Here is a 17,536-nt window from a genome sequence, read left to right as displayed (position 1 = left end):
ATTCCAATTCCAAAATGTATGGTATAACAAAATGATATAATGTTAAATTATATGAATGTTACATTCTGGTTGGCTGAACATTTAATTATTATTAAATAATGTTATAAGAGATGGTACAGCTTTATACGCATGTTGATATTAAAGAATTAACATAAAAGTTAACCACAATAATAGTAGATTAGTAGTATAAAGTCAAAAAGCTAGACCTGGAAGTGTCAGTTTTATGTTACAGTATTTGGTCTCTAAAAATGTAATTCAAGTGTAAGGGACTGTTCACATTGAATGCATTTTTCCATTCCAATGCACTTATTTCCATGGTTTTTCTATGTAAACACACACTAGACACAGTTGTACTCGAGTGTTTTGAAGTGTCTCGCACATTACTACCAAGTTTTTAAAACATTGTGTTAAGTTAAACGAATGTAAACTTTTACACGTAGTGCCACTCATCAATGTCCGTTCCAGAACCTTGGACCAATCAAAAGACTCTGATGGTAACATGGTGGAGGAGCCATTCTCTGCTGAGGTTGTTTTAAAACCTGTGCAATACATCTTATGTTTTTTAGACACAACAATACATTCTGTGTGACAGCCCCGAAGGGATTTGTTTCCTGTTTTATTGTCAGGCAATAATAGTAGTGAGTAAATAAAACAATAATATCTTGCAATGACGTTTGATTTCTCTGATTGGTTGGCTTTGAAACAGGATGTTCAAAAAGGCCAATAGAATAGCAGGAGAGGTGAATCAGAATGGAAAAGTGGGTGTGGCTTACCGTATCGCTGCAGGAGCAGGTGAAATGGGAGGGAATGGAGGTGGACGGGATGAAGCCACTCAAGGGCTGTCCACCTTTCGCAATGACAACAGCATGGCTGGGATGAGACTTCATGCTCTGATGATGAACATGAGATGCATAAACATGACAAGAGACTTGACACGTGCAAACACAAACACGAAAGATGATTAAATGGAACATCAGTGGGCAAAAGACAATGATACAGAGTCTTAAAGGGGCAGAGTGTCATCTTTTAATTGTCAAAATACTTTCTCCTATTCCAGTTTTGTTAGAGAAACATGAAATTTCATGAAATTACATAATAATAATAATAATAATTATTATTATTATTATTATTATTAATACTGAAGCTCACCTTAGCAGCAATAGCAGCTGCTGTGATGTGAGAGGAGCCGCTGTCCTCTGTGGACGCCACGCCACTGTCCTTCTTCTCCTCATCATCTTCCTCACACTGCACACCCTTGTCTTCTGTCAGCTTGTGGGGGCTGGTGGTGTGTGGAGGGGAGAGGGGCGGTGGAGGGGACGGCAGGTCCTCTAGAGCATCGTGTACCTCCTTTACCTTTACTATGGCATCCCGCAGCAGGTCTATGGCATGCGGCAGAGCAGGCAGAATGAACTGAAAGCACTCCTGAGAAAAGACAGAGATGCAGATGAAGCAAGAGAAAGAATGAAAAAGCGAAAAGATCTTTTAGATATGCTCAAACTCTATTCTACAGAGACATAATCATGACAAGTTTAGAGAAAATCTCATTTGTATTTATATTTAGCATGAGTATTACATTGTTAGCATAGTAACAAGCAGCCAGTTACTACTAGGCAGTAAGAAGCTTTCTGGAAAAGAGCCATTAACTCAAAACAAAACAAAATGAACCAAATTGGAACAAAACTAAACTTAAAATAAACTAAACTAAACTAAACAACAAAACACAACACAAAACAAAAAAGACAGCAGTACACATAAAAAAACTTAACACAACAACAACAAAAAAATACAAAATAAAAGATAGCAAAACACAACACAAACTAAAAGCAAATAATTAAACAACATATATTAATAATTTAAAAAATATTTACACTTAGATAAAGAGAACAGAATATAACATTTATATGAATAAAATTAAGATTAAAAGGCTAATTTTAAATAAAATAAATTCTCATTCAGTTATTATATTGTCATGTAAAATCATTTTGTGTAACATTCAGTATAATTAACAAAATATAATTGTAACAATTACAAAAACAACATTTGCATGTGGCGTGTATGGCATAATGAAATTACATACTGTTAAATTATATAAACGTCATAGTGTGGTTTTCTTTTTTTTTTTAAATGTATCTTGTTTCAAAAAAACTTTTCATTTATTTTATACACCATTTGTTTTGACACATTCTGGTGCTTAAATAATATATAATCTGAGCTATTCCTTCAAGATTTGAACAGTAGAATTACCACAACAACAACAAAAAAAACTTTCTCAGAGTTCAACTTTCTCTAGCTCCTCAAGCTTCAAGTGTACTGTTTAGCAGTAATGTGAGGTCTTTAAGGCATAAATCCTTCTTGTTCTCCTGCAACGTAACAGGCCACTATCTATCCCAATCCCTTAATAGGATGACATACAGGCCAACCTATTGACACTAACTTAATGGAATTTCTAATACAGTTGGACATCCTCCATTCTGAGGAGCTGAAGTCCGATAAGGACACATTGTGTGAACTTAACACAGGTGGCCAAACTCGATTGCTCTTAAACTGCATTTCTTAAGCACTTCTGACAAGAGACATTAATAATAATAAAGGAAAGAACGGCAGAAGGGATGGAGACCGTTCCAGGGAGGGTTGATGCAGTGGAGTGTTCCCCCCTGCAGGTCTGATGTGGTTGCATCTCTCCGTTTTGGTGACTCAGAGTTAAAACGAAGATTAATGTGTGGAGACATCAGCAGTCCATAGGCTACTTCATGTCCTCTTGGTGCATGTAGGGATGGTCTATTTTTGTCTTCCCTTTGCAAGGTGAGGCACATGTGTGTGCGCTGACGCTCCAGTGCTCCAGAACAGAGTGTGCTGCTCTGTACAAATAATGGCACCTGAGCTCAAAGAAAGAATGATGGGCAACTCAGACATGCTGACCAGACAAGAAAATGCCGATATTGGATGTGTGATGTGAAGCCACATCACTGTAAAAGCAGATGGACATATTTCATGTCCAGTTTCCTCGAGAAAACGGTAGAATACAATGTAGCCCTTTTTCAGAGATAAGGCCTTACAAATCACTTGGGCAGCAACACTGTGTCCTAACTGTGTTTGACTTCACAAAGCAAAGCAAAATACTTTTTTCCTCAGTTGCTTGGTTTCTGTTTTGTTGTGTTCGACAGATCAAAGTGAAATGCAGCTAATTAATATAACTTAAGAGGTATCTTTGATGTGTGTTCAAATCTAGTGCAAATCTAAAACAGGTGTTTCTTCAACTTCACACAACTTTTTGGCTTTTTGTCACATTAAAGCTGTTTTTACATTTTTACAAAAACAAAATAAAAGCTGTCTTGCAACGTCTTACAGTTTTTATCAAAAAGGTCCTTATAGTGACCTTAACTACTATGTAATTACATTTAAATTAATCATTTGATACAATGCATTTATTATTTATTATATTATGAGAAAGAAAGACAGATAGAAATTAAGAAAGAAAGAAAGAAAATACATTATAAAAAATGAATTATTATTACATTCTAAACAAAGAAAACTAGCGTAATTTTTCAATTAATTGTTTTCAATGAGGGTGCTGCGTTTTATTTAGGAACTGAGCATTTTCTTCCCACTTAGTATTGTGCGCTCAGCGGTTTCTTGTTTGTTTGTTTGTTTGTTTTTTGCACAGAGAGTTGAAGAATGATACATTTTGGGTACAATGCATCATTTTCACTTTCTAGTCAGCCGTCCAATCACAGTGGAGGATGAACCAACCGCCAAATCCTCCCTTGTACAACAGCAAAAGATGACAAAAAGAAGCACAACAACAGAACAAAATAATTTAAAACAAGGACCAAAGCAAGTACTTTATATTCAGAAATAAACTATCGGTGATATCAGATCCAGAATCAGTTACACTTCCACAGATATTCTGTATAATAACAGCTAAAGTGTCTCAACTGAAGAAGAATAAATACCTTTACATCTTAAGCCCCATTCACACCAAGAACTATAACTATAAAAGACAAAGATATTAGCATTCACCCCAGTGGACAATATCGTCTGCTTATTCTTTGCACACGCTCGTATGCCACTTTACATTTTTGAGCTCGTTATATTAGGATGGATTTTTATTGGGTGTCAATGTTATTATTTAACAGCTGGAAAAAAAATTTTTTGTTCAAAGTTTGACTCCTAACCCTAAGGTTTTGGGTTCGAGTCTCGGGCCAGCAATACCACGACTTAGGTGCCCTTAAACCATGCACCGAACCCCCAACTGCTCCCCGGGTGCCGCATCATAAATGGCTGCCCACTGCTTCGGGTGTGTGTTCATGGTGTGTGTGTGTGTGTTTGTGTTCACGGTGTGTGTGTAAAAGCAGAGCACGAATTCTGAGTATGGCTCACCATACTTGGCTGTATGTCACTTCACTTTCACTTTTTTGTCACTTTATATAGTCATAGTCATGGAGTGGACTCTGCTATTCTTTAATACTGAGAATGATTTTTAGAACTGTATCTTTATCGTTATCTTTATAGTTATCGTTCTTGGTGTGAATGGGGCTGTATAATCACTCTCAAGCCTCATAGCTGGGCATTTTCAGTAGAGCGCCTGATTTGGCCTGATCTTTATTGGTGGAGTTCTTTTTTGGTAATCATTGGTAATTTAGGTAATTTCACCTGAAATTCTGCTGTTAAACACGATTATTTATCAAATAGGTTGAAACAATGTGAACTGATGAGAAATGTGATAAGTAAATTATGTAATTTCTAACAATCCCACAAGTTTGTCAAATTAAAGTGGAAAAATTTGATTAATCACGTGTATTTAGAATATATAAAATGCTAGCTACATTAGCTAAATTAGCAATACAAATTAATCTAATCAAATTACATCTATTTTTTTATTTATCACATAATTATGCTAAACCCTGTGCATCATTGTAGATGTGGTGGAAATATTCAGGACTTTAGAAAAGGGCCAAAGGTTGAAGAAACACCCATTGTATTTATTTTAGCAATTCATGGCCCTTTGAGGATTGTGTTTGTGTGTTTCCAGGTGACATTCTAGTGCAAACTGAAACACTGAATACACACACATCTCATTTTCTCTGATGTGCTGAGGTCTGTGGTTCTGTTTCGTATTCACTCAGTTTACTTACATGTTAACAATTTGCCTGTACCAAACCTCTTGCTGCAATCTAAAGGTTTTGCAGAATCTCTCTATGGATCAAAGTCTTTCTGAACCTGTGGCGTTGTGGCCTGGGTCTGTCTCCTTTTTAAAAGCAAGAAGGGCAAACTGAGTCCAGAAGAGAGTCGTTGTCATAGAGGAGGAGCCGGGGCTGTGAGAAGGTTGTGGGATGGAGGGTTGCTGGGGGAGGGAGGAGGGGAGAGGGGGAGTGCTGTAGCTAAGCTGGACTGGGCATAAAGGGGTTCTTCAAAGTTGAATCCCCTTATCGGCTCAGCTTCTGGACTTCAAAGCGGCAGTGACAGCAGAGTGCTCCGTGGCTGGGGCTGATGGGTAATGGAGATTAATACCACGGCCCAATCAGCGGAGCTTCATGGGAAGGAGCTGTAATAGGATTGGCCACAATGTTAACATGGTAAACGAGGGTAAACGTATATGTGAGAGGTGAAGGAAGTGGAGGGACGTATCCTCACTTGAAACTTTTTGTCATTGTTTATTCATCCTTATACATATATATTTGTTTTTCCATGGAACAGGTTTTTTTTTATCAAAGCAGTTCTTAAGTATGTATTTGTACTGTAATTTATATGTAACAAAAATCTATTTTTCTGTATGTATTATACAGTATATATACAGTATATATACAGTATATATACAGTATATATATATATATATATATATATATATATATATATATATATATATATAAAACAAATTAATAAATAATTTGTTTTAATCCATATATGATGTAGAGTACCCTTAGATAATTAAATAAAAATGTATAAACAATATAAGAAAATACATACAGTACATACACATAAACACACACACATAAATATATATATATATATATATATATATACACACACAAACACACAAATATATATACACACACAAACACACACATATACACATACAGATAGACAGACCCTACACCTAAACCTAACCCTCACAGAAAACTGTGCATTTTTACTTTCTCAAAAAAAAAAAAAATCTGTATGGTTTATAAGTGTTTTGAAAAAATGGGTTATGTCCTCATAAGTCACCCTCTCCTTGTAATACCTGTCTCATACCCATGTCATTATACAGAGTTGTGTCCTGATATGTCACAAAAACAAGAGCACACACACACACACACACACACACAGAAAGACAGACAAACATCTTACCTGTGAGCCCTTCTTGCTCCCAGGTAAATTAATGATGAGGGTTTTGCCCCTGATTCCACATACAGGTCTACAGGAAGGAGATTATTAGTATTTAATCCAATTAGTATTCCAAACACATCTTTCAGTCTTGTGCGTTTGAGAGAGACAGGGAGAGCGAAGGAGTGAGATGAGAGGACATGTCTGTGCATGTGCATTCACCTGGACAGCATGCCGAGTGGCGTGACATCTAGGGAGCCCATGAGCATTGCTAGAGCCATCCCTGGAGCTTCACGCTCGATCACCTCTCTGGTGGCCTGCAGACGAAAGAACACACATCTATAAACAACAGCAGGTGCATAAACCATCAATCTTATCTTTTAGGGATGTCAAAAGTACCAGTACAATTCGATAATAAGGGAGGGAAAGCAGTCTTTCTACAGTACAGTGTTGTCTGACTTTCAGGATTTTGCTTCATTTGTTTTTGTTTTAGAATATTTATTTATAGAGTTCTCGAGTCTCACATCTTCCTCCTGTTCATTAAGTCATTAATATTAATCAAAGGATAACTGACTTTAAAATTTTTGTACTGACTTGATGTCACTTGATGTATATAAAACAGTTATTGGAGTAGGTTTTACTAGGAAATACCATTTCAGTCTTTATTAAAAACATTATTAATTTACTTGCAATTTCTGAATGAAAACTGTTACAAATTAAATCCTACACCAAATTCTTTCAGTTGTCTATGTTCCTCGGGAGAAATAAATTCATCTATACAGGTTTGGAAAGACATTATGATTTTAATTTCTAGGTAAACTTGAATATATATATATATATATATATATATATATATATATATATATATATATTATATATATATATATATATATATATATATATATATATATATATATATATATATATATATATATATATAAAGTATAGCCTATATAGTAGAGCTTTCTAATATTTGTTAGACAGTGAGTGGCTTTCCAGTTTTTTCAGTATATGAAAAAAAGAATGTAAAAGCCACAAAACATGAGGGCCCTGCTAAACATCATTTTTTTATGATTTGCAGTCATGCATCCTAACAGGCTAAGATAAATCATCATTTAGAGCCAACTGTTCTTCACAGCAGTGGCATTAGCACAATACTCATGACATAAGCACAGCCCCATCGCTGAGATTTTTCATTACAAACACATTTCTAGTGGGTCTTTGATCTGAAAACCCCGTTCACTGAACCCTTCCCAGCATCCCCTGGGACACACGTCCCTCCACCTCCGCCATCCCATCCTGGTGGAACACACACACCCTCACACAGTCATATTCATACAAACACATTCTAGAACACACGCAAAGTCAGAAGAAAAAAAGTGCGCAGCAGGGAGAAGAGGAGAAGAAAAGGAAGGGGATCTCGGGCTAAAAGAAAGAGAGAACTTCTCTCCGATGTGACACACTGTGCCCTTGAATTGAATGACACTTCAAACACTCACATTATTAAAAAGGAGAAGGAGTGAAGGATACATAAAAAAAAAAAGCTACACAGTGTCGCTCCACCAGGCACAATCCCCACCAGACTCTCATAAAGATACACACATACTGTTTCATTTGTCAATTACAGCACTTTTGTGTATAGGTCTGCAGGTACACACACATACACACCAGGTATGGAGTGCTAAAATTATAATTTAGATTATGATTATGGTTTATCCATAGTTATCCGAATGCTAGAAAACATATACACTCTTGAAAGAAAAAGGTGCTTCATGATGCCATAGAAGAACCTTTTTGTCTAAATGGTTCCATTAAGAACCATTATAAATGGTTATATATTATAAATATATATATATATTATAAATAAATAAATAAATAAATATATATATATATATATATATATATATATATATATATATATATATATATATATATATATAAGCCAAATTAGAAATTAAATGTGTCCTTTTATTATTGCTTGGACAAAATGCTGCATGTTTCTTTGTGAAATTGAAATAGAACACTATAATAATATACTAATATAGCACTTGCTTATTATTGCTCTTTTGTTAAGTTTGATTGCTATTTGATTTGTAAGTAGCTGTGGATAAAAGTGTCTGATAAATGACAAGATTTAAATATATTGTAAATGTAAATAACAAAACTAAATTGATATTTTAAAACAAGCACAAAATCAAATAAATAACAAAATAAATATCTTCATAAAAACAAAACTAGGCTTTATCTGTGCACTTTCCATTTAATTTTACTTAGAGGCAACCACTGCATTTTAATCATGCTCCAAACAAAGATGCTGCAGTTTTAATCTAAATTAAATTGTATAATTTCAAAATTGGAAGCAAAAAGCAAAATGATTTGACTTCAGTTTTGTGAAACTATACATAAAAAATATCTGCATGAAACAGAAAGAGCAGATGAGCTAAATGAGACGCAGATTTACTCTCTGCCTGCACGTGGCGCTTAAAACATTTCCTTGGTTTCTGCTGTAAACACGACAGTGTTGCTCTTATGAACTTTAATATACATTATACAGAGGCAAGATGAAAATAAAAAATACCATCTAAACTTTTCTAAAGACAGTAAGTTCCTTTCAGACATACATTGTCACAGTGCGAAAGAGGCGAAGACTCAAATGCAGGCAGAATGGTCCTTTTAATACAAAAAATGAAACAAAACTAACAAAAACCACCCCGAGGGGGACAAACAGGCAGACTAGAAACTCTACTACAAACAGACATAACACCACGATGGAAAACAACAGATCAGCACAGGATTACAGACACCAGGAGAATAAATAGGGAACCTAACGAGGGAGACACAGGTGTGGCAACTAAAACAATAATGATGTAACAAGATGGGTGGGGTCAGAAAATAGACAGGATAGAGCACATGGCACCAAATAACACACAACACTCACAAGTAGACAGAGTCATCTGGTGGCCCTCCCGGGCACACCAGCTGAAGACTATGACATACAATAAACTCCAACCGCTAATTGAATTGTGATTTGTTTACCATTTCAACCGATTTGAATCATCACATATTTTAATCGATTTTTAACCGGCTCATGGTTAATCGTTACATCCCTACTGAAAAGCCTTTAAAAAGTCACATTTTTTGTTTCACAAGAAATCATCAACCAAGGAGCATGCATGTGAATGGAAAAGAAAATTGTACATAAACACAGTGCACAAATACACAAACATCACAATTTCTCCCTCTCACTCACAGACAGACTCAGAAAACAAGGACACATTGGGGTGGGGGCAGAAACACACACTCACATGGACACAAACACAAACAGGTGGGCTCCCATGTACCTCAGGCGTGACATCACGGGGTGCAAACCCTGTTCCACCAGTGGTCAGGATCAAGTTAAGCTTCTTCTCATCGCACCAGTCCACCAGCGTCTCCTTTAATGCACACAAACACACAGAATATCAACAAAATGTTCAGCAGTCATTTTGTAAAGTGCACAATGGTACATTTGCGTATGTGCATTTGTGCACCATATGAGTAGTCACCCTCAATTTGGTGGTGCAACATCACATCAGCTTTTTCGGGCATATAGTCTGCCCTGATAAATAAAATATTAAATTCTAAACTGCTGTTACCAGCAAAAAATATCATATACAGTGGCTCCAAAAAGTATTTGCACATGCAAGTCACTGCATCATTGCAGCATCAGACTTTTAACCAACTAGTCCGCCGAGGTGATTTTAAGGTGATAAAGTGGTGAAGATCACATTAATTATGAACATGATCCACATATATTTGTTTTATCATTTTAAAACCTCACAGTATTCTTTTAATGAAATATTTTGGTTAAAAAAGTGTACTTGTGTTTTCTAGTACAATTATATTTCTACTTTTTAAATGCAGCTTAAGTGTCCAAACCCATTTTGGATACTTCATTACATTTGTTAATTTGTAAGCTCAGCTAAACTTCAAGAAAAGCAAGTTATGACTACGAGTGCTGCACAATTACTGGCCTCTAGGGGGCAGCAGTGTGCAAAGGTGTGTATGGATGCGCCACATAGACTCACTGAAAGGGTGAGAGAGGAAGTGTTACCTTGATCTCGTCAATTTCATCAGGGACTATTTTGTATGCAGAGATTATGCCTCCAAGCCTGTGGATGAAAGACACAAATGAAAACAACCGTTAGTGTATGTTCAGTCCCAACAGCAGGGGACAAATGGGGAGTGAGAGGGAAAAAACACAATGTGACAGAGTGCAGGAAAGAGAAAGAGCAACACAATGCCAGAGGTACCAAAAAGCTGTCAAAATACATCCCCACACACTCCACCCACAACAGGAATGACAGTTAAAGAAGACATTTTCTCTTCTTTCACAGGACTCTTGCTGTTTTACTCACATCTGCATTCAAAGGGGTGACGGCTCACAGAGGATTCAACTTTGGCAGCCCTGTTTTTAGGCCACAAAACAGGTGGTTTTAGCGCAATGGCTAGTTTTCAAGTACCAGTTTCCTACATAAATATATGATGTAAATTCTCTGGAGATAGAGGAAATTTGAACAGACATGCACAGAACTTTTGAGCAGACCATATTTAAAGAGTAACTAAACCCTAAACCAACTTTTTTTAGTTAATGATCTGTAAGAATGGGGCTTTATTAGTGCTGTTCATTGATTCGAGTAACTTTTTTGACATTTGAGTATAAAGTGTTTTAATTCTACAATATATGGTGTAAAAACGTCTGAGTGCTGCCCTCTTCAAGTTGAACGGTGGCTACTGCAGTAGATTTTTCCTATTGGATGTTGCGGTGGCAAGTGACGTAAGCAGTTTCCAGCTCACCACGCCCCTTGGTACGAGCTACCATGCCCTTGGCAGTATAAAAGCATCTTTTTCTGTCAAAATCACTGTAGTGAGTCGGGATTTGTTATTGCGATTATTGAAAACGACCAGGATAGACTATTATAGCATCTATTTAGCATAGCAATTATATAGTTATTTAGATTATTTTGTGTAGCCTATGTAGTTAATTAGCAAAGTTTTTAGTGTAATGTTAGTATTGTTAGAAGCACAGTTAGTTAGTAGCATAGTATTGCATCAGTTAGGATAGCTTCATGTTGGTGTAGATTTATCTGTATTTAGTACAGTGGTCAGGATGGTACGTAGGTGTAGTGTTGCTGGTTGCATGCACTTGGCCTGGAAGACCGCGAGTTCCCGCCTAGAGCTGGAGTGTGCAAACTGCATTTTACGCTGGATTGCTTCTCCAACGCAATGGAGGTGGAAATGGGCTTCTCCACACAGCTCGCGACGCGGTGCGGGAGTTAAGACCGCATTTTAAGCCAGCGGCTCGAATTGATATGAACAGACACCTCGACATCCTCCACTTAAGGTGAAGGTGGGGGAGAAAAGACCTCTACTTCAAATGATCGCTCTGTTGCAAAGCTACTTGCGTCATTACAGTTACTCTCCATTTTAGCGTCTCTGACAGCAGCTGTCAATCAATCCGTCACTGCGGGTCTCAGGTTCACGCCGCACTCGCTCAGCCCCGCCCTAGGTTCGTCCCCTCTATCTCCGCTGTGATCTGCCCACTTTTCAGCATTTTTCAAATATTGCCAGTGGGTGGAGTCAGGCCTTGACCAGGGGTTTAGTTACCCTTTAAATTCTGAAGTGCTGCACTTACAAGTGGCTGCTTCTAGTACTGGAACTAGCAATAAATAGCAGTTCTGACAGATCTGGGCACATTTCTGGAAATCAGTTGCCTGTTACAACGAATGGGATCAGGAGATGATGCAAGTCAGACTCGAACCTGCATGAGCACCATGTTTTGCCATGTCCAGAGCACATCGGCCAACCATAGCGTGATGGGTTCAAATAAAGAGGATTTTTAAACAAGGACAAGCTCATCTGTCAGGAGACTGAAATGATTTAGCAAAATTGCATTTTTCAGTGTGGCTTTCTGGGGCTTATCTGTATATTCCGTGTTGATAACATTGATGTTTTGCATCTATTCATGAAGTACTGATCTATCTATATAATATATATTCTGATGTATCTGTCCATCTAACTACTATGGTGTAATGCCCACAAAAGAGCAAAAAATAGAGAACCAGAAAGAAAGAGAGACGGAGAGAGAGACATGGATAGCGGAGACTAAAAGAAGAATATGCTGAACACAAAGATGCAGAGCTCTTTAATCCGGTTGCCAGGGAAACCGCTGGTGTGTGAAGACTGGGGGTTTGGGGAGAGGTGCTTTAAGACGGAGATGAGTTTGGGATTTCAACCTGGGTATTTTGTTTGTGTAAGTGAGTACTCACAAACAAAGGAAAGTGAAGGAAGAATGCTGAATCTAACTGGAGAGTCTTCTGAATCTGTGATCGATTATGGCTTGATTAATGAGTGTGTATGTGGGTTGGACTGCACATCCTTTCTCAAACCCAAACGAGTATGTTAACATGTCTGTGTTTACTGATTTAGTAAAGGTTTCAACCTGAAAAGAGGTTGAAAACTTCAAAACTCTGTGGTGCAGTGCATGGACACAACTAATAGCTCATTCAAGCAGACAAGGCTTTGGAATATATAGGGAAGAATTTCTTAACCATGTTACACAATTTTTATATAGTATTTCAGTGCATAAAAACAGCATGTTGTTCATTTACCACTAAGGCCCAATCCCAGTTCTATTTTATACCCCTTACCCTTTGCCTTCCCCTTCTCCTTGTCCTTTGAAATAGAGTATCAAGGGGTAGAGGAGAAAATATTCCCCTAAGGTTTGGGACACCACTACTATGCTGTCACACGTCATCATTCGTCATCTAGCTCCTACAATACACACTGGTGTGCATTAGAGCCTTTAATTATCGTTCTGTATTAATGAGCTGCTTACTGACACACACACACACACACACCGGAAATCGCGCAGCTCACACATCCAGGAGAAAATAAACTTATCAACGCTGCCCCACGACTTTTATTAAATACAGTTTAAATACTGAATCGGTACATTATATTTTCCAGCGACGAGAGGATACAATCGCTGTTTTTAAGTAAACGCACTCTAAAAAGATAAACGCACAGACATGAACACACGCAACTTCCAGTTCTCTTTCTCTCTCTGTCTCTCTTTCTCTCTCGAATAGGCAATATTTGAGATAATGGTTTAGCGATTTCTAATTATTGGGGGGATTAGCCCCCATCAATTTCTATGGCAGTTATCGCCCTGATCAGACATATGCTGTGGCACTATCATGCAGTCTGTAATGATATGACGTTAGCAAATATTAGCGATTTTTTTGAGAAACATTTCTTTGAGTAACATGACCGTTAATATGAACTCACAATTGAATGTAACATAAAACAAATGATTTCTTTTCATTAAATTCTTTCATTTATGCCAAAAAAGCTTACATTTATGTGTCTCTTTGTTCGCTGTAGCAGCCATGTTGCCGAGATAATTCATACCCCTTTGTTTGAAGTGTGGTCCCAAAAAATCTTAATTTGAAGGGCTATCTGGCCCTTCCTCTTACCCCTACCCCTCCAACCAAAAGAGAATCAAGACACCCCTACCCCTTCACGTGAACGCCGAAAACGGAGAGGGAAAAGGGAAAGGGCTAAGGGGTAGAATTGGGATTGGGCCTAAATCTGCTAAAACAGTAGCTGTGTTTCAATCCAAAATTGCGAATTTAACTTGTGCGCAAAATTGGAATATTGCATAAAACATTAGCGAAAAAGCATTTCCATCCAATGAGTCAAAGAGAACAAAAACGTCACTTCCTGGTAAACTAGCAATATCACTATGAAAAGCAGAAAAAGGCACTGAATATAATATTTTTTTATAAAAAATGACTTGCGCCTTAGAGCGAGCAGACAAAACACTATAAATGCTGCCTTTGCTTTCAGAGGTGGATGCCTGCTGTTTGGGAGGCAATTATACAGAAATGCATTGACAAAAGACTTTTTGGCATTTAAGAATGATCATAACAACATTTCAGATGTTATACAACAAGATCGGTCCAGTTAGTCAAGTCATGCTGTCACATAGCGCAAAGCAACATTACTTTTTTGATGCGGAATTTATTCGCAAAATGCATGTCCATTTCCCATTGCTGCATTAACCCTCAGTCAAAAACCACCTCAAGTGAGCACAATTTCTTTAGTTTTATTTGGCAAATTTGTATTATTATTTTCTTTTAGAAATGTGGTTTCCATCACTCATGCAATACTTCAAAAAGCGCATAAAAACATGGTTATGGAAACATAGTGTTTCATAGTGAGTATTTCAAGTAATTGCAATTATTTCATGTATTTACACTGCAAGAAAAGAGGAATTTCCGGGATAAATCTGACATGGGAAATTTCAGGGAAAATTAAGGTGTACGAACCATGTACGAAAATGTCCCAGGGAAGTGTGCTGAGTCCCGTACAAGACCATACACTTGAGATGCACAGAGATTTCCGCATACAGGATATTTCTGATCGCACACACTAGACGTGTTCAGAGATTTACAGTACACCAGCCCTCATAAAAACTTAACCATGGTTTTATAATAGTAAAAGTGTATACTATGTTTTTTGGCAGTTTGACTGCTAATGGCAGTTTTACTACAAATAGGTTACCATGAAAACTATAATTATTGTCCCCTGGTTAATTTATGGTTGCCATGGGGAGTACAATAATCATGTTTTTATAAAAAAAAATCTTGGTGTGATTCTGGAGTAGGGCTGAAACGATTCCTTGAGTAACTCGATTACAAAAAATGATCGAGGCAAATTCTGTAATATCTGTAAATATTAAGCTGGAACAGTCTATTTAAATATGAATCCTGCATGTTCTGTGTGTCTCTGTTAATGAATGGAGCAGAAGCACGTCTTCCTTTATTAATGTTTAATGTACATCTCAGAAAATGCTTTATTTAAAACCCCAACTGAATGGCACTTAAATGCACTTAATTCATCTGTCAACTTTATTGTCATTGTTCACAGTACAAGTACAGACAGAGAAACAATGGGTAATAATTAAATTTGATGTATGCATTGCATTCTATGCATTTAAAAAGTACACTTTTTTTCTAAAAAAGGAAACTTAGTTGTTCATTTTAAGAGACCCAGGAGTTTTATTTTATCTTGCATAATTAATATTGCACTTTAATTAAGCATCTGTTTAGCTGTGCCTTTATTCAATGAGCACTGTCCGATGTCCGAACCATTTGCACTGTATTTTACATATTCACTTCAAAAAACGTAACGTTACATTTTTAAAAGTTAGCTTTTAGTACAATATACATGTTTATTAATTAATGTTGGTTTAGCACTTTAGTTGGTAACATATTACCCATCCCCAATGACAAACCTGTTGACACATTCTGCTCATCTGATTTCAGAGTCTCCAAGGTGATTTAATGTATATGTTTTAATGTGTATATTTATTTAATGTTTTTAGGTCAAATAACAAATGTTGCCATTCTTCTGTAAAACTTTTTTTTTTCAAATTTTTAATGAAGTTTATTTTAACAAAGTTAAGGAGAAACATTTTCACATAATCCAATTCTCATTTCCATTCCCAGATGACAGCAGGCCAAATATGCTTATTCTGTCTATTATATTTACATTTGTGACCTTGTGAATTGCTGTATAGTTCAGCAAACAAAATAACTGCCTGTTTTCATTACATTTGTATTATCATGTTATGTTTCATCATTCTAACTTGTGTTTAAACAAAAAACTGTATGTGTAGTAATGTGTTTAGAAAAAGTGTGTTTTATTGTATTTTTACAGGATCCTCTGTTCCCAGATCCAACCATTCATCTGAAGGACTGTGAAAATATGAACCCTTTGAACCAGTGGTGACAATTTCTACATAATAAATAGAAAGGACAAGGCAGAGTATGATAGGGGCATTGATATTTCGCTGATATTAAATATAATTTAATTATATTTAGTTTGATAGTCAGAATTATAGCTGATTAAATAAAAATAAATTGTGTTTCATGTTTGTTTTGGGATAGTGTTCCATGGGTCCTTTGTCCTGAACAGTTTAAATGATCCTCCAGATCCTTCAGTTTTTCAGGTTTCCCAGCATCTTTTGCATATCTGAACCCTTTCCAGCAATGAATGTATGATTTCAAATCTATTTATTTACACTGAGGACAATTGAGGGACTCATACACAACTATTTCAAAAGGTGAACGCATTTATTGATTTTCAAAAAAGCTGTGTGTCATTTATTAAGAGACACAGGGGGTGAACTACTTGAATTGGATGATCAGGGAAAACTGAAGATCAGTATTAAAAAAGTATGTAAGCTTCTGAAGGGCAGTACTAAATGAACAGATATGATCTTTAAACAAAACAAGAAAAATTGACTTATCCTGTTCAAAATTAACACCCCAAACTCTTAATGCATTGTGTTTCCTTATAGAGCATCAGTGAACAATGTTTTTACCTTTTATAATAGTTGTGTGTGAGTCCTTCATTTTTCCTCAGAGTGAAAAGATAGATCTCAAAATTATTAGTCATTGTCAGATGGAGCCAAATATGCAGAAGATGCTGGAAAACCAATGAATTTGCGAGACTTGGTGGGGATTTTTCTGAAGAACAGCAGGCAGTTGAACTGCTCTGGACTCATGAAAAACTATCCCAAAACAAAAACGTCATCCAGTGTATTTAAACTTTTGAACATTTTTATAAATTATATGTAAATAATAATAATAAATAATAAAATAAATGTAAATATCTATTATGTAAAATTGCCTAAATAAACTACAAACATAAAATTATATAGATTTATTTTGTCCTCACATTCTTTCTTGTAACTCTTCCCTCTCAGTGGTACAGATGACTGAAAGGCTCATTATGCAGCTCATTGTGCAGCCCTTTGTCTTCTCAGGTGTAAATCACAATAATATTCATGTCAGTTGATGCCTGCTCGCATATGACTTTTACCAATAAAAAGTGTCTTAGAAAATTGAAATCAATATATTGTTTGCTGTGAGTAAACAAGATAATTTTCACATAATTTAGAAAGACAAATTCTAAGCTACAAGCTCCAGTTCTCAAAAGTCCCGGGAACCAATGTTCTGTATGTGTTTTATGGCCTTATTCAAGTGATTTAACATTTTTAGTTTTTTACTAACCACGCATAACATTTTTTTTCTCAAAAACACAATTACTGTATGTACATACATGCTGCTCACATTATTATAGCCCAGTTTGTGCTGATTACCGTGAGATTAGACTTTAG

At 36.3% G+C, this 17,536-nt stretch overlaps 1 protein-coding gene across 16 annotated transcripts in view; it reads right to left on the bottom strand.

Moving 5' to 3' along the window:
* The window catches only part of LOC132112898 (gephyrin-like), a 113,362-nt gene that overhangs the window by 48,700 nt on the left and 47,126 nt on the right, over positions 1-17,536 (bottom strand). For 12 of the 16 annotated variants that reach the window (XR_009425054.1, XM_059520619.1, XM_059520623.1 and 9 more), the window contains exons 3-8: positions 10,400-10,457; positions 9,648-9,740; positions 6,529-6,623; positions 6,331-6,397; positions 1,150-1,422; positions 774-890 (exon numbers count right to left, since the gene is read on the bottom strand). Coding sequence is in view for 15 of the 16 variants with exons in the window: in XM_059520619.1 (XP_059376602.1) it covers positions 774-890; positions 1,150-1,422; positions 6,331-6,397; positions 6,529-6,623; positions 9,648-9,740; positions 10,400-10,457 (703 nt within the window). In the remaining variant the exon portion in view is untranslated. The remainder of the gene's footprint in view (positions 1-773; positions 891-1,149; positions 1,423-6,330; positions 6,398-6,528; positions 6,624-9,647; positions 9,741-10,399; positions 10,458-17,536) is intronic. The other 4 variants (XM_059520625.1, XM_059520629.1, XM_059520631.1 and 1 more) reach the window with 1 other exon arrangement.

The sequence above is a fragment of the Carassius carassius genome, chromosome 32 (assembly GCF_963082965.1).
Source record: "Carassius carassius chromosome 32, fCarCar2.1, whole genome shotgun sequence".
In the NCBI taxonomy this organism is placed as follows: Eukaryota; Metazoa; Chordata; class Actinopteri; order Cypriniformes; family Cyprinidae; genus Carassius; species Carassius carassius.
The sequence above is the reverse complement of the archived record's forward strand: the minus strand, read 5'-3'. Positions and strand labels throughout refer to the sequence as shown.